This window comes from Melanaphis sacchari, unplaced genomic scaffold, assembly GCF_002803265.2.
Source record: "Melanaphis sacchari strain LSU unplaced genomic scaffold, SCAv2.0 Contig7_pilon_pilon, whole genome shotgun sequence".
NCBI lineage: Eukaryota > Metazoa > Arthropoda > Insecta > Hemiptera > Aphididae > Melanaphis > Melanaphis sacchari.
In genome coordinates, this window is record NW_020271560.1 from 6,826,079 (window position 1) to 6,845,817 (window position 19,739).

Here is a 19,739-nt window from a genome sequence, read left to right on the forward strand (position 1 = left end):
TATTCAAATTTATAACTAATTAATTGTGTTTTTAGAATTTTATTGTATTCGTACTTAGTACATAATAGTATTTAAGTAATTTTAAATACACGTTGGTTTATATTAATAGTGTATTTGTGTATTACATTATATTTTATAGCATATACATTATGCATAAATATTGTAAATTCAAATCATAACCATCTGGCTTCGAACAACATTTTAATTCGAGTATTAATTTTAAATACCTTATTTATAATTTAAATTGTTCAGTTAGTAATAAATAAAGAGTTGATTATTTAAAAAATAGAATAACATAATATTTTATAAAACCGGAAGTTAAGTGGATTTTTAAGCAGCTACAATTTTTTTAAAGATTATTGTAGAAGGCAGAATAATACCATGTGTATTTCTAACTTTTTAATATTGTCTGTGTTGAAGTGTCTTGCATATATAATATATAATATTATACACTAGTTATTACACAGTTCGTACATTTTAATTTGGTCTAAAGTAATTCTTGAAAAGGTTTTTGGTTGAACATGTCTAACGTTTATAAATTATTTGAATATAAAAACGAATTATAATAAAATTAAATAAATTTGCTCATTTGGCACCGGTTGTATTGTTTTTGAACCAAAATAAATTATTTCCAAACCACCCATTGTAGTATGGATTTAATGTAAATTAATACAATGCGTCCAACGAATTGTGTATATGGACAATAGCTTCAATGAGACCCGTCGAGTTCTTAGAATATTGGTAAAGCAAGAAAAACTGCAAGTGCTCCACCCTTTTCTTTGGTCATATAACTTAACTTTAATTCATAAAATATTCGACCATTTTCCAATTATTATTAATATATATATATATATATATATTTATTAATTAAAACGGACAAACGAAGTAATTATAAATTCAATTTGATTAAAATTATTATGCATGTACATTAAATGAGACCGCCAATGCTGCTTGAGATAGGCATACATATTAATTTTAGTTATCTGAAGTGAATAATTTTTTAACATCCAATTTCGGATCCATTTCACGAGGAAAAAATGAATTAAATTTTTGATATGATTCTATTAAAATGTAATTTAATTTTTTTTTTTAAATATAATTTTTGTTAGTTTTAAAAAAAAAATATCAAAACTTTGTTGAGTATTAATACGATATTATCTGAAAGCGTTAATAAAATGATTGGAATATTTTCTCTATATTTGAAAATTTAAAAATTTATTGTTTTATTATTGTGATTCAATCAATAAGGAGGTAAAAGGGGTTGTTGACAAGTGGACAATAAGATGGCGGCAGAATTCTATAAGGCAGCTATCAAAAAATTAATCTACTGTCTCACAACCTGCATTAAAATGAGTGATGACTATGTAGAAAAATAGCATACAAATATATTATTCTAACCATGTAATTTTTTTTTTTTAATACATTTTTTTGAAGTTTACAAAAATTGAGTGCACTTACTTTCTGGACATGCCCCGTATAATTTTATTTCATTATTATACTTGTTTTTTGGAAATACAATTTTTGTCTCTGTTAATATTTATAGTGTATAATTTATACGCATTCAAATTATCATTCTTGTTTCACGTTGGTTTTAAAAATTGTTTTAGTTTTTTCAGAAGTTGTTTAATTTGTGCCATTTTCTTTTTACCAAAAACACGATGTTAATTCCATGTTGAGTAATGGGTGGATCGCAGTACTATAATATATTATACAATGAACGACAATTGTCGCAGTTTCTCTATATTTTATTAGTTTCTCTAAATGTTTTAACGTTGTAAGTATTTGTGTATAAAAAATTGTAAACAACATTTATTTACAATGTAAAAGTAATTTCAATGATTAAACGTTCGAGTAAAACTGTTTGTTGTTAAGTTTTAGTTTAATTATTCCAAAGGGCAGAAAGTCCATTTTAATTTCACTAAAATCATTAGACCACATAAGTTACTGATAACGATAATGAAACATTCACTACATGCTGAATTGGTTGAAGTAAGTTATGCGTAAGTACATTATATGCATTATTAGTTTAATAAATCATCGTGTAAAATATTGACTTACCAAAGTAACAGTAATCTAAACTAAAAACATTGTTGTAATACGGTAATACTTTATACATTAGCATTTTTTTTTTTTTTTTACGACATTATGTCTCCGGTTGGCTCAAAGTTTACGGGATACTTGTTCTCGAATTAATGTAAATTATTCTGGCAAATTCCCAAAATATAGGGTATGTAACACTATAACTTATTATGAGGTGGCTTTGCTAACTACAAACCCGATTCCTATAGTGGAATGAAATTAGTTTTACATGGTGATGTGATTTCTTTTGAAACTGAAACTTTTCCTTTTACTCTCCAACATACGTAATAAAGCCTTGTCAAAGTTTTATGCACATGCATGCGAACAAAACCAATGTGGTAAATCACATATTAGGTACTAACTAATTTATATTAGAATAGAGAAATGCATGATATGTTTAATTGAATTTTTCTCAAACAAGATGGGTCACATAAAGAAGGATTTAAATAATTTTACTCGACAGCTTGTCTTTATCAATTAGAGCGTGAGGTTATTTAAAATTTCAATTATACATCTCAATTGCAATATAAATACAAACGACACTTGGGATAGTTTAATTAATGGAATTTCTCAATTAAAATGAACTGTTTTTCACATAATTTACTAACACTGCAGCTAAAAACATGTCAACATAAAAATAATTATCATACTATACATTAAAATATTTTTTTTATAATTTATAGTTTTATTTATAACTAACCGTGTGACGAAACAGTTTTACAAACAGTATAAACTCATATAATTGTACTCATTCATGATTAATTAACAACGAATTTACTCCGTTTAATGCTGTTTTAATACATATTCATTACATGTAGGAAAAAAGTAGCATTAGTGTATTTTATAATATATATATTAAATGTTCAAATAAATCTATATTTCAGGTTTTTTTTTCAATTTTTTCTTATGTCTCATAGTATTTTTTTCAAAACATTGGTATTTAAATTACTAGTACGACCTTTCAAAATAAAACACTTTAAACTAAACTTTTAATTTATAAACTTTGCTTTTATCGTGTATCTATAAGAGTGGTAACTTCTAATTTTGAATGTTATTTAAAAGACTAAGGGCGAGAAGTAATTAAATTCAGGAATTCCAACTCCTGTAATAAATTAGTTGTTATCATTTAAAATATATTGTACGTTGTAAGATTGCAATTTGAAAAATGTTTTATTACTAGTTAACATAATAGAATTATGATAAACATGAATCATTCAGATTTTCATAATTTTTACACTAGTTATTATTTTAATAAAATGTATATTTATAAGTGCCAGTTTATAATTTATTAGTATTTATTTTGTCTCAAATACCTATATATTTATTTACATGTTTGCTTAACTAAAATCAATTAATTGCTTAAAATTAAATTATTTTTCTAACAATACATAGGTTTAAACTTGCTTATTTAAAAATAAATTGCAAATAATAAAACTATGGTATAGTCTGTAAAAATAAATAAGTTATGTATGATTTTTAAGTATAGTTTATACATTTTTTACAGAAGTTGATATTTTAGTGTTAAAAATTATTAATAAAATAACAAAAAATTTTAGTCATTCTATAAACTTGTGTGATTTTAAGTCAAAACATTTTGTACTATGTACCGGGATGAGTGCACTTATTAAGTACCTATATATATATTAATTATATTTTAACACTTGTTTTTTTAGTAAAAATATATGTTTCTAAATTTCTTAATTACATTTATAATTACTGATAACAAAACATTTGAGCAAAAACATTTTAATATATTATTATACTACACAGCTTTTATTTTTTTAAATTATTTTAAGTTCTTACTTTGAATTATGTATTTGGTAACAGAATATTTTTTCAATATATTAATGTTATAAACATTTTAAACATTAAAACTGATTTAACTAATTTTAGATGAAAGGAGTGATGCAGGTGTATAATTTAAAGAATCCATATCAAATTCTCCATGAATTTAATAAATCATCTAAACTACAATCAAATCAATATATTATAAATTATATTTTCTATTTTACAAATATATTTTTAGACAATAATAGTTTAAAATATTAATAAAATAAATTTTACAAAGTACTGTGAAGAATATGTTTCTAATAATTCAAAGGAAGTGGTATTTTTAAATGTAAAAAAAAATTAAATTTCCAAAATAAAATACATTATTATATTTTTCACGCATTTTTTGAGAATAAAAACACTTGTTGGGTTTATAAAAAAACTTCAAAAGAGGTCCAAACAGCAATTGTATAAAATACAAATTTCACTGATATAATTGTTGAGTTTAGAGGTTGTTATTGCACTCGTATTTAATAAAGTTTTAAATATTTGAAGATAAACTAAGTTTCACACACTGAATGCAAGGTTGATAATTTGATTTTAAATCGAAATACACGTAAATCAACCTAAAACTTCATAGACCCACATGATATTCATATCTTTTTTTTAATTTTACGTTTGCGCGTAAAGTCCAGGGAGTAACTCTTTTACAATTATTTTCTTAAATTACATAATTATTATTTTCACTATAATAATGAGGTTTATATTCATTATTTTATTTCAAATAGTATTTAGGTAACGAAAATGAAAATCCATAACTTAATTTAAACTCCACATTAAAGTTTAAATTAAAATATACAATAATAATGATACAAATATGTTAAAATTATGTTTTGAATAAACAAGGAGTGACGAATTAAATAAATTTATAGTTAAATAAAGTTATTTTTTAAACCAGTGAGTATATGTGAAGTATTTGTGTAATATAACTGTAATTCGTGGTAAAATATAAATATAGCCCATGATATTAAATAATTAAAGTACGTATATTTTCATGGTAAAAATATTGTTGTAAGTTATATATATATGTGTGTGTATTACAAAAAAAAAAAAAAAAAAAAACATGTAGCTAAAATATAATGTGTCTCATTAATCAAATATAATCAAATTTTTATGAAATAGTAGTTGGTTATTTGATTTGAAAATTTATCGATACTATGAAAAAAAACCTTGTGTGTTAACATATTATATTGCTGTTTAAATATACAAGATATATTATAATAACTGTACATGTATTATGTATGTCTTATTACTAAAATTGCTTGTACTGCAGTTCTACCATGTGGAAATAATATTTTGATGTGTGTTAGAGTAATATTATATAAAGAAACTATGGAGACGTCAAGAAATTTTTACCCAGCAGTCCAAATAAAATCCAATAGCATTAGAATAAAGAAAAAGAAAAAACTTTATTATAAATAGTGGATATAGATGTAAGAGAATCATTTTTTCAAAAGATAAAAATCACAGCTGAAGTAATTTTTGAAATTGCAAAGTTCCATGCTATATGCATAGTAAAATGTGATGAAAGCCTTTTCACTGTTGTTTTATTCTGTTTCAATACTTATACTGTGGCGAATATTTCAGACTAAACTAACCGGTATAATGCTTTATACGTACATCGGTATAATTAAAATTAAGAGCTTTTAAACTAATAATAAGGACATTAATGAAATAACCAACACGCTTGAAGAAATAATATATAATTTTATTCATATTAATAAGTCACATATTGCTATCAAATCTGAAAACTAGATAACTGATATTCAGTGAATTAATTTTGTTTCTCAGGTAAACTATATGTTTAAGTAACTGTAATAGTGCAAAAAGTATCGTAAAATACGAATATGTATTTATTTAACTGAAAATATACTAATGTAGGTATATAATACCTATGTAATATGTAATAATGTAAATATTATAATAACGTTAAAATCGTAATATCATATTAACAAATATTTTTTGTAAAAATATAATAACTTAAGCAGTAAATAATATTATAAATATATACTGATATACTTCGTATGTTAGTTATGTGGAAGTTAAAAAAACTTATGATTTTACGATTATGTATGGTTTTTTTGTCAGATAGAAATAAATAATTGTGACTTAATTATCCTTACTTCCAACATAAATTAAATATTTGCTAATTATTTTTATATTATTATCCATAGTTTTAGTTGATATACCTTAAAGGTACATTTTGAAAAACTGGCGTATGTAAAATTTTAAATGTTTTTTCTGGTTAAAGTGTGTGATATCAACAGATGAAAACGCTATAAAAAAGGCATTGACAGACAGCTTTTAAAGAATAATAATAATAATAATAATAAATAAACATACCTATAAATGACGGAAAACAAAAATTTGTAATTCAACAATAAATCGTATGGTTAATTATTAGTAATGGTTATAGTCATAATAAGTAATATACGATGTTGAATTATGTGACTTCGAGTATTAGTGCAGACGTGCATTATAACAGTAATGTATTATGGATTTAATATAACAATTTCGTTTCCTTATCATAAATAATTCATTTTATACATTATTATTAATGTATACACCTTTCATGAGACATTTTATAGGATATGGTATAACATTTACATCTAGAAACGTACGATGGAAGGTGTGTCAGTTATACAATATCATATACCTATGCATTATGATATTATTATTCAATTCTAAAACAGTTTTCGACGTAACAATTTTTATTTCGAATATGAAACGCGTTTTTATTATATTTTCATGATCTGTTAATTGAATTTTGTCGAGTTTTGTGCAATGAACACGGGTAGACATGTCGAATACTAATTTACTGGCACCGATCGGTTTTTTTTTTAGAAAATATTGCACGAACATCATACCAATCCATAGACCAATATAAACTGTGTGAATATACATTTTTAATAGGTAATATAATATGTATAATACTATATATGAAACGCAAACACGTTTCTGTAAATCGTATATAATATTCTTTTAGATGTAACGCTGCAGTTGGTAACTATGTATCCTATGTATCTGTTTTATAAGCTTAAGTCGTATCATCACGTAAAAATAAAAGTTCATCTCTTGGAGACGGGTTTTCGCACATTCGGGTAATTTCATTTCTGATTTATTAGACACCAATAAGTCTGCTGAAAATCGCACAATTTGAAATTTATACACGTAGGTACCCATACGAATTCTTATACCTATATATATATTATACATGTATACACTAATACCGTGGCAGATGAACTTGTATAAGGTTTTTGACTTTTCGTTTTAAATATGACTCAGTACACTACACAATAATAATATATCTGAACATTATATTATATGCGAGTAATACAATAATAATAGACATAGTGTCGCAGGGAAATGAAAATACGTGTGCAGTTGTGATGTGTGTGTGCACACGTTAATAAAACGATATTGAAATTTTTCGGGTTTGATAAAAGGAAAAAAGCTTCGACTGTTGTCATCATCGTTCGATAACATTGCATAGTGTTTAGGAATAGTTCAACTTTTGGTGACGACAAGCAATTTAAAAGCGAAACACACAGTGTAATATCGACGGTGTTATCCTCTAGCATTATAGATTTATACATGTACATTTTATACACATCCGTATGCAGTCAGTGTAGACTAGGGTGACCATAAGTTCAATTTTATGTCTTGTTGTCCTGATAATTTTCTTTCAGGACGCTTTTTGTCCTGTATTTTCAAGTTTGTCCTGTATTAATCTCGTTTTTTGTTCTACTTACTGTCATAATTTATAACTTTGAAATTGATCTTATAGAAAAATCGTTTGTTTACGATATTTTTATATCACATTATCGAATAGAATAATATAAGAATCTATACTTTTCAGTAGTATTTTTAGATTTTTGTTTTTATCATAATTATTGCTTAGTTCCATGTTGAGCACAAGCGTTTTCTCATCGGCAATCATACAAAGGTATTTTGAAATATTTGTATTATATTAGTACCATTTCTACAATTTACATTTTTTTTTTTTTTTTTTTTTTTTTAAGTAAAATACACGATTAAAAGAAATTTTAAAAAATATTAATTTAATTTAACTATAATCGTATTATTTTATGTTTTTCAAAATAATGTTTTTATGTGTCTAAATTTTAATTTTTAATAATTTAAAAATATCATGATTATTATTTTTGTCCTGTATTTTATTTTTTTTTAAATATGTTCACACTGGTATTGTCTATATATATATACTATGTACGAGAAATCTTACGATTTATATTTATCTCCTAACCGTAATACGTCGTGGCGGTGATGGTTTTATACTACATACAGTTTAATATAATCCGCGGATACGCGTGTGGACTGCTGCGCGATATAAAGTGCGATTAGAGAGTAGAAAATAATTATCATTTTTTCTCTCTAGAACAAAGTTTCAACTTTTTTTAGTTCATGGACCCTTTTAAAGTAAGACATATAATCACGGACCCCCCACCAAAAAAAAAAAAAGGTATATATAATCAAATAAATGCGAGCAAGACATTATTATTGTTATCTTAAAAACGTTATCGAAACAAATTTATTTCTGGGCGGACCCCCGAGTAACCATCTACGGACCCCCGGTTAAGAACCTATGCTCTAGAATATCGCACGGTGGTTTTCGACCGAAAAATATTCGGGAATAAAAAACATAGGTAATCTGGTGTGATATTATTGCCCGAGTATTGCGGGCCGTCATGTCGTCGTATAGGTAGAGTTTATAAATACGTCGGCAATGATGCCCGACGTGTCGTAATCCCCGTTCAAATGTCCCGGCCATTAACTACAGTCGCACGAAAGGAAAAAAAGTAATAATGATAATAATAATAATAATAATAACAACAACAACACAGTGCGTGGTGCAATATATATATAGGTACGTATATAGTTAATAAACGGGGATCGTTTATTTTGACATTCCCTCGGCAGATATTTTCGTCACAGTAGCACCCTCTATTTATTACTCGCTCGCCGTTCCGGTCGGTCTCTGTTCTCCTCTCTTCTCTCTCCAATTTTTTTTTTTCATCTCCTTATTCTTTTTATCTTATTTTTTTTCTTCGGTTATTATTGTTATCCCAGACAATCGTTTGTACATATGTGCGTACAGTGTACACGCGCGTGTGTGTAAGTGTGTTTTGTGTTTCGGTGTATAGGCACGTTTTTATTAATTCGCACATACCGCCACTGTCGTCGTCGCCGGCGGCAGCCATACACACGCCGCATCCAAGCCCGGCTACGAATTAATGTCGACTCTAGTATTAGTAATAGGTTTTTGTTTTACCGCTCCGGTCGCATTTACAACTACACATTACACAACTTTATTATAATAATATATATATTATACTGTGCAGTACAATGTACTGTGTAGACACAGGCGGACGACGGTCCATTTATTTACAATATATAATAATATACATAAACGTGGCTCCTGTTGGCCCTCATCTCCGCCGTCGTCCGGTCGATTTTCAGAACCGATTTGTTGTTTTTGATCAGACTCGGGGGCTGTTTCACCGACTCTTATTGTTCATTCTCGGTGCGGATACAACGGACAAAATCCGAAATAACTCTCTTCTTTTATGCGCTTTGGCTTTTAAAATAATTATTATAATTTACACGAAACTATTGTTTTTTGGCGCAATCTCTAACTTCCCTTCCACCACACTTCTCTTCTTCTCATTAACACACGATTATTAGTTAAAATAAAATTTTCATTAGGATTATGTTTTCTAGATATTATAAACGATTTGAATATTAATGAAAAAATAAATGTATATAATATAATACTAGCATAGTATTTATAAATCAGCAATACGTATTTTAAATTTATTCAAATTGACTCCATCATTCGAAACACGCTCAGTACTCTACACGGGGAATCAAATATTTATTAAAGATATTATACTTTGAATCTTCAGTCTGTCTTTGTTTTGTGTATATAACATTATAACATAACACGATTTACTATGGTCATTTTGATATTGCTACCTAAATTTATTATTGAATGTAAAGTATAGGAAAAATAATGGTTTTGATTTTGTATACTGAATGTATTTTATTAAGCTGATTTTTATTAAAAACATTAAAGTGTGGTTAACCATAGAAAAGTAAATGTATGTGTAGGTTAAAAGTTTTCAGTAAATTTAAAAAAATATTTGCAAAGTTAATAAATTAAATAGTAATAAAGTGCTAATATGCTGTTTTATACATTTTTATCAGAACTACACATAAAATACTAATTTAAATAAAAAAAAAATTTTTATCATAAATAATGCAACCCAATATAAAAATATAAAATTGTTGTTGATATTTTTTAAACCCAATCATTGGAGGTATAAATTTGTTATCGTAATAGATAAGATGTGAAGCTTTGAAATTGAAATAGTTTTGTTTAAATTAATAATTAAAAAAAACCAGAAGCAACTTCATAAAAAAAAAAAAAACGTAATAAATTAAAATTAAAATTAACATATTAATTAACAATAATAACGAAATATTTATAATAATATAATTATATAACATTTGTAATATTTTCAACCTTTCATTGTTACAAATAAATTAATTGTTATATTTATGTTGGGTTATTAATTTAATTCAACATCAAATGCTATTTAAATCCTATTATAATGCTTTAGAAAAATATATGTTGTATTTTATAAAAATAAAACAATGTTGTAATTATATATATTTAGTTTGTTTATTTTGTTTATATAAGACAACATTTAAATTAAAATACATATATAATTTTAAATTAATGTAATCAGAAATAGTGAAATTATGATACCATATTTTTGTATTCAATCATCCAAGTACTTTGATAAAATCATATACAATTTTATTATTATACTAGTATTCGGATTGTATTAAACCCCAAAATTAATTAAACCATTAATATTATGAAAACCACCTATTATTGAATGGAGTTACTTGAAATGCTTCACAAAAGAACGTTGTGCACATGACGCAGGTTTTCAATTAAACGACTATATTAACTTAACTCTGTGAGGCTTTAAGCCACACGGGACAAACTTGTCGTCATAAATCTTATCGAATATTGTGCAGTTAGTAGTGACGTTAAAATTATATTTTACTTGTTTATTTCACTGTAGGCAATACGGGTGAGCTATATAATAAAGGATTGGTTAAATTTTTCAAATAAATGTTTTTTTTTTTTTTTAATTTGTATTTAAGCAGAACAGTATTGTACTAGTGTTACTATAATTTTAAAACTATGCGGATGACACATCATCACGTTTTAATTCTTAATCTATTTTATTACTTTAATAATATTATCCCGTCGGTTATCAGGGGTAAACAGTAGTAAACACTACTACCTATATTATGGTTTATATGCATGTAGAACATAAGTTATAATAATTATGAATCTAATCTGACTCTTCCGGGGCGGTGTTCTAAAACGTTTCCGGAGCAATGGACAACAATGAGTCTTAACACCGATTTTCCAAGCGATTTATTTTCTTTGAATGATCCATAGAATATTTTGATACACCGTGTTTTATGACCGAGTTTTACGAGCGTTAGGCTTTCATAATTATATCGGCGTGTGGTAAACTCCAATCTAACCGCTGGCTGTAGGTACAGATTCGAGTTAAGCAATTTGGATCAACCGGAAATGAAAGGATTTATACAACACGCCCCTCCCTGTGCAATCTACATCACGACTAACTACTAATCATTACCCGACGGTAGTTAGTGCTTCTTAGTGTGCTCATTCGTCTGTAATTAACCGAAATGTTCATCGCAAATTATTATCGTGACACGTAATTGAATCAGATTTGGTTCAAAGCCATCGGACACGTCAAAGGTATTTTAATGCGTCTAGATTTGTGTATATGTATGACGAGTGAGGAGAGGGGGTATCGTCGGAATTTTAAATTGTAATGTTTTAGGTCTTATTATGACTTAATACCGCGGTTCTATGAATACAAAATCATTAACCCCGTGCGTATAGGTAGATATATAAAATAGACATGATACAACGAAAGAAGATAAACGGTGTAAGCAGTATATGCAGGGATAAATTGTTCATACCAGATATCAGTTTTCGTGTCCAAGCTAAAACCGTATGAACGTTACCAACCAATCAATACAATTTTTTAATTAAAAATTAAATAAACATAACCTCTACCCTGGGTAATATGTATATTATTGAAGTTATAGCTTTTAAGTGAATCGCGGGGCTTTAAGTGAGTTATTAAAGTGGTCAAAATTTGTGAAAACGGATTTGTTGGACAATAATACGTAATAAATTACCTACGTAGTTTAACATATTTCACAAACTGCACAGAATAATGTATACAGCTTATAGCACTTATCTGTAATTGACTTCTCAAATAATATAATATTTACATATCATGTAACATGTTTTTTTAATAATACGTATATGCAATATGCATATACATATTTTTATATACTTACATTTATGTTTTTGTAAATATTTTCATAAAATATATAATACCCTTTACTATTTATAACGTACAAATGGATATTGTGTCCTTTTAGATTCAAATTGTCGTTAAAGTGTAAATTATGCTGGTCGATAAAAGGAATGAGAACCAAGCGAAACGTACTTTCGCACCGCAAGTATACCGAAAAACTGTAATATATATTATGCGTACCTATTGCACATGCTATATTAATACTGATTTTGAATTGTGAAGAAAATTTTCCTTTAAAATACTTGAAAAAAATATTTCTAAAGTGGAAAAGTTAGAATATTTGACGATCCACTGTGGTGCATAGTCAATTCTCTATTAAGATCTATATGGGCTCCCTGTGGCTGATAATAGTCTGTGAAACTTCAATAATAGAAAATAAAAAAAATACGATTCCTGTTATATATCTAAATATATATGTATAATATAAGCCACATTGGTGTGCACATTAATTTATAATTATTCATCATTGAGATATATTATATCAATAATATTAATCATATAACTTTAATTCAATTCAATAAAAAATATTAAAGTATTATCTTTTTAAAAAAAAGTAATACGATTTAATAGTTTTAACACTAATCCTTACATAGCATGTGTAACTTAAGTATAATAAGTACAATGAAATACAATTATTTCTAAATAAAATTATTTTTTATGAAATACTGAATATATTATATTATTATTTCCAATAAAATAATGTTTAATTTGTATAAAAAAAAATATAAACTTTAAATACGTTAATTTTTTTTAATACAAACAATTAATCAAAATAAAATATTTAAACATTTAAATAATATTATAGATATGATTGATGTACTAATTTAGTGTTTTATTTGTCTTGGTTTAATACTTTTAAAATAGTTTTATGAAGATTTTTTCGAATACCCATAGTTCTTGGAAAATTTAAAATAAAATTTTTATAATTTGGTGGTTTTTTTTTCTTTGAAAAGGTATTTTTAGTTTATTTATTATTGATAAATATACACCAAAACCAATATATTTAAATACACGTACATACGTACTCACCTATTTATTTATGTCGGGCTTAATCAATTTTTACTAAATGTCAAAAATGACATTGGTCATAAATATATTCGATAAGAACAATAGCAATCATTACTGTTGATGTTGTCATCAACATTCCGTATCGACCTCATAATCTTACGTCCGTCCAGGGAAATAGTAGTATAAATAATCTAAAAATTGATTATATTTTATATTATATTATTATAATTCAAATATCAATGCATTTTAAAATTATACTATTTTGAGGAATTTTGTATAAATTATGTTTAATTTACTATTACCATTAGCTCTATCGTATTTTGAATACCTATCTATTACAATTTGAATAATATTTCTGATAAATCTTTAATATTCATTGAAGTGAAACCTTTTTTTACGGGTAAATAAATTTAACCTTAAGATAATCACGAACGCATTTTAATTAATATTCACGGTGTTCAGTTAATGTTAATTAAATAGTGCACATATATTATCATATTATTATATAGTATTGAGTTTACGCGTGTTACATCTAATCTATATATACACATATAATTATAAGATGCGATTAAATTTGTTAATTCTAAATTTCTTTTGAAACCCTTGAGAAAAATGTACGCTTCTAGGGATTTTACAGTATTTATTTTAAGTTTTCGTACATAATTAAAACAGTTCAAACGAACAATAACGATTTAATGTAAACTATCAATATTTTATTAAGTGAAATAAATGTTGAACACAAAAGTAATACATTAGATCATCTGTTATTTTATTGTGTTTGTTTTGTTATTGCGAATTTGTATCGTAAACTATCGATTGCTCGTGAAAAACTATTTTTGACTGACTGTTATTGCATTTTATTGAAAGTTGAAGCATTGAAAAATGTGTTTCCTCAACGAATTATTATATTAAGGAAAATAAAGACCGTGTAAATTATATTATAGTTATCCAAGTATTAAAAAAAATAGAAAACGATAATAAAATATGCTATTGGCTATATTATTGATCGATTTTAAGCTTAGTTAAAAGTAGGTAAATCGTTCGTTTGGGAATATCATGGACAATACTTTAAATTGTATCGGTTGCGTTAGAAAACGAGTATATTTTCGATATATGCCATTAGTGGTATGGCCCAATACAGCGATACCATCGTAAAAATTTTAGGAAAAAATTCGTATAAGAGATTGAAGATATAACAATTGATACATATATATTATATTTGGATGGTTTATAATATTCTCAAGGGTCCAAAAATGTTCACCTTCGACGGAAAACATCGACTTAAAATATTTTGTTGGGACCAAATGTGACTTTTGGGAATGTAGCAGTGTAACAGTATATTATATTTTACTGATTCATGGTATTTAACCGTAGACCATAAGTCGTAAAAATTTAAAAATGAAAAATATATCATGTATTATGTCTAAGCGTAATTAGAACAATACGTGTAAATAATACATTACCTATTATTATACTATAGACATTTTTTATTCGTTTTCATTGAATTATATCAAAACTAGACAGGTATTTGAATTTTAAAAGAAAAAAAGCTATCTTCTAATTATTTTTTATGATTGTCACTACAGCATCCTTTCACAAACAATTTTCTTAGTATTTTGTTTTTACAATAAAAATATGTATACAATTTATATTTAATTCCTAATATCGCATTTTATAGTCTTCCCATTAATACGTTGTAGTTTATTCAAATACATAACAGGTATTTGATTTAATAAGTTTTTAAATAAGAGAAGTCAAATCGGACTTAAAAAAAAAAAAAACGATTTCATGGCAGCTACACATTATTATCCAATTATCGACGCGATCGTATGAGCTATAATCTGCAGTCAGACTACGTGTGAGTATAGTCACGCGCTTCACAATAAATTCATAAAATATTATAAAGGTATAGTCTACATAAACAAACACATTATATAGATTTAAGCACGGTACGCATACAATTTTTGTGTTATCGCGTGGCACCACATCGAACCAGCGATGGGAAATTATAATTCTACGATTTCTTTCACAGTACTATCAATCGAACGATTATTATAATAACAACAACTTTTTTTTTGTTTCTCGCATAATAATAATATCATCTCTGGGTAAAAAATCGAAAATACGTGTAGTGAATGCGCAAAGCTCCAAAGTTTTTAACAATCGTAGTATATATACTATCAGAAAGAAGAGCAAAAGACAGCAAAGATTGCGCGACTCGACGGAGAAAGCCCTGCAAGTTTTTTTTCTACAGTTTCTATATGACAACCCTGAAACTTATAACTCAGATGGCCGGTTATTCAAATTCAATGTCCGGAAAACTTACATTTTTTTTTTGTCCGCTTTATTCCATTTACCCTCCTCTCAATGTGAATATCATGTACTGCCATCGTATAGCATAATATAGTAATATAATATACACAATCTTGAAATAGTGTAAAAACAAACATCTTTTTTGTTTCAATAAATTACGCTTCTTTACGTAAATAAAATCATTTTAACGGTCAATTCTATTTTTTCCTTTGTATAGTGTGGTTATTTATTTTTTTGTACAAATATGCGATATTCATTTTGTTGCATCGTAAAACATGTTAATTCAATTTCTACAGTTAAAGTTTTTTACTCAATACACCAAAAATTGCTACATACAAATAGAGAGATAATTGGTTATTTTCTGTCAAAAAATGTTGTGTCTAACAAGTAATTGATTGTGATTAAAAAAAAAAAAAAGATATAATTAACAAAGTAAACTAATTATTTTTAATAATATTATGATAAATTTTAATTTTGCAGTCTTTATTATTGTATTAATTTAAAAATTATCAATATTTTAAATAAAAAATAATAGTAATAATTTAAATATTATGCAATATAAATGCTGATATTAAAGATTTTTTATTTTTTAAGTGTGTCATATTATATTTATATATACTTAACTTTTAAAATACTACTAACGATCAATTGATGCGATAAAAATATTCATTAATACCTAATAAAATTGTTAATTATTTTATATTTAAATATTTTTAATTAAGATTAATCGTAAGTTGTCTTAATGATTTAAAACAAATTCTATAGTGAATCCAAATCAATCATATGCAAACTAAACACAAACATCCTTCTGAAAAGTAATTTTTAAATGTACGGGTTTTGATTTTTGATTTACACAGTGTAATTTTCTAGAATATATTGTCAATACGACGTATGTTGCAAAATTGCAATTTTCTACAAGTAAATTAATTGATTCACAAAGATAGAAAATTATTTCATAATAATTATAAATTTTTTATCCCTATTATATAGAATATACAGTATGATTCATAAAATACACTCCCTTTCTTTTTATTCTTCATAATAAATTTATTAAAATTCTGATTTTTGAATTTATAGATTTACAAGTACCTACATCATAAAGGGTATATATTAAGATATTTTATACCATTTAAGGAATATTCTATAAAGATACAAACTATTTTTTCAAATGAAATTCATTCTACCATGAATGGTAGAGCAAATAGTTTTTTTTTTTTTTTTTTGAAGATTTTGATGTTCCTATCTATATTTAAATTTGAACGGGTAATATAATGATACATAATATGATAACAATAATGACGAAAATTTAAAATAAAATCTTATCTGTTTGCTTTGCCTTATTATTTTGTACAACATTTACAACTAAATCTAAAATTAAATTAATCCCGTTTATTAAGTATAACTCGGACGGCCAATGAAGCCATTAATATAGAAGAAAAAATACATACATTTTATAATTACTGATAATCATATTTATTTGATAGATATTATTAAGATCGAGTTATATACAACTCAATAATTTAATTTGAGATTAATTGTTTTTTCCAGCTAAATTTCTTTGTGTAAACCAACAATCTGGTTCGAAAAATATTTTAAATTTGAATTACTTACCAAGTATGTATAGCGTGAAAAGATACAATAGAGCGTTCATTCTTTTGTTGTAAACAGTTTTAAATTCAAAATTTAACAATATCTGAAAAAATAATTAATAAATATTATTAAATAATAAATTCTTAGAAGATATTAAAATTATATTCGAAAAAAATATATTAAAATATAAATAAATATTATTTACAGCCATATAAACTATAAGGTACAAAGAAAATTTGGAATTAAATTGCATACAACTCGGTTGACTTTGATGGTTTTATCACTTCAATAAATTATTGCATTTTATACTTTTTTTTCGGAGGATGATTAAATTTAACCATAAGCAAAATTGCAGGTAAATTTCGACGACAACGTATTCGAGACATTTTTAATATCATAACGATCAACGTTGTTGTACAGATTTAAACGGACTAATGCTGAAAACGAATAACAAAAAAAATAAAAAAAATACGATAATATTTTAAACGCACGCGTCGCAGTTTGAAATCGAGACGTTAACAGTCATCGCGATGTTAGTGAAATACCATTCTCCGACGTCTTTAATACAATAATATTAATGTATAATAAAGTTGATATTATATTTCCGTCATAAAAACAATAGCGTCATGCATTATAGATATCCGTGAAACAAGAATACACAAAAGGTAAAAAAAAAAAAAAAAAATATCTACGTCGCTTACAAACCGCGAATACAAAAGCATACGAATTATTAATAATAGTGTTTACATTTTATACCGTGCAGAACACGCGATTACCGTTTCTAAATGATTATCGTCCGTCCGCCGAAGACCGCTTTGGCTCGCCGCGGCATAGTCGGGTCGCACACGACAGCGACGATCGCAATATATGATATTACGATAGCAGTACGGTCGGCGACAATAATGGCATCAGAACGCGTGTTTGGTCGGCAACGAGCCCGATGATGTCGTCTCGGAGATAATACTGTCGCATGCTATTACGCATATAAAATAATATGCTCTATGTGGACGCGGATCGTCTCACTACACCGTTGATCGTCGAAAACGTCAATAACGGTTGCTAAAAAATCGAGCGATTGATTCGGTCACTGAAACGTCGTGCGCGATGTCCGTCGAACGCGACTCGGTCCGGCCCGAACGGTTTAAATCGTATCGAACGGTATTTATTTTTATATTTTTTTAAATTCCCAACAGCCGCGTACCTTTACGACGAACGCTCGTCGTCGGTGTAACCGTTTCGCGCCCGCGGATCACGCGACTTCAGCGTGGCGGTCCGCGGTATAGTGCGATAAGTCGCACGCCGAAACGTCTAATGCCGGTCTAGTCGTGGCGAAGTCGCGCGCTCGCAGTATCCGCGGCGCGCGTTCATGCCCACCGTCGCCGCCACCACCCTTCACGCCGAACCGACGAAAGTCCGAAAGCCGCGCAAGCCTACTCCGCCGGCGCGCCGATATATTATACGCGCCGCCGTGCACCTTAAACCGCCAATACCCGTCGACCAACCGAACACCCTCCCCTGACCGCAGAGACCACCCGCACCGCCTGGTCAAGAATCCCCCCCCCCAAACAGGGTATACGCGTAACGCGCGTGTAAAATAGTACGTCGTATCGTTGGATTTTTACTGTTTCGTTATTTACTCGTGCAGGGTAAAAAGTTTGGTTTTAAATTTTTGTTTTTGTTTTAGTTTTTAAACCGCAACACTCGACTCACGAGCTCCGACATCGAGCAGATAAGTGACGAGATTTTTGGTGGTTAGAGCGGTTTTTTTCGCTAAAAATAAATTAATGCTTTGGCGCAATTATTTCCACGAGAAAAAAAAAACAAAAACGACCTATATCAAGTCAGATAAAAATGAGTATGCTTTCTTTGCATCTTTGGTTTTATTCAAAAGGGGGTTGTGTCTGTTGTTACCCTAACCATTACAAATATCTATAATTAGTAATATTATTGTTTTTATTATCACTTTTTGGGGCGAACTGAAAACTTGGTTTCATATAATATTAAAAGAATGAAATTGCACTCAGCAATATTTATTTTGACTGAATCAATTATTTTATTGTTTATTAACTATGAGATAAGTATAAGTCATTCAAAATATACTTGGGTACCATTATTGTGTTTACTCATATAATATAAATGCAAATATTATACTTATTTCAATGGAAGTTGAGGATTTTAAAATCTTAAAAGAGTCTTAATTTGAAATCTTCCATCTTCAATATCTAATAACTGATAAAATAGAATTACAAAACAACGTCTTCCTTTTTTCATTTAAATTTAACTATAATTTTTTTTTATTTTATTAAAATTAGTTAAATAAAAAAAAAATATATATATATATATATATAATTTAAATTAACAATAATTTTAAAAATATCAACTTGCTTTAAATGTATTCAGGTATAAAAATAATTGAGTAAAATTGATTAAACTGAATGTACAATTTTTAGTGCT

The 19,739-nt window shown here is 27.0% G+C and overlaps 1 protein-coding gene across 2 annotated transcripts in view; it reads right to left on the reverse strand.

Moving 5' to 3' along the window:
* Positions 1–18,609, reverse strand: part of LOC112601745 — a 77,559-nt gene extending 58,950 nt beyond the window's left edge. Inside the window, exons 1-2 of one of the 2 annotated variants that reach the window (XM_025349511.1) lie at positions 18,062–18,609; positions 17,307–17,388 (exon numbers count right to left, since the gene is read on the reverse strand). In XM_025349511.1, the coding sequence (XP_025205296.1) occupies positions 17,307–17,346 (40 nt within the window). In that variant the 5' untranslated portion in view covers positions 17,347–17,388; positions 18,062–18,609. Of the gene's footprint in view, positions 1–17,306; positions 17,389–18,032 lie in introns of both variants that reach the window. The other variant, XM_025349512.1, reaches the window with a different exon arrangement.
* Between the last annotated feature and the right edge of the window lie 1,130 nt (positions 18,610–19,739).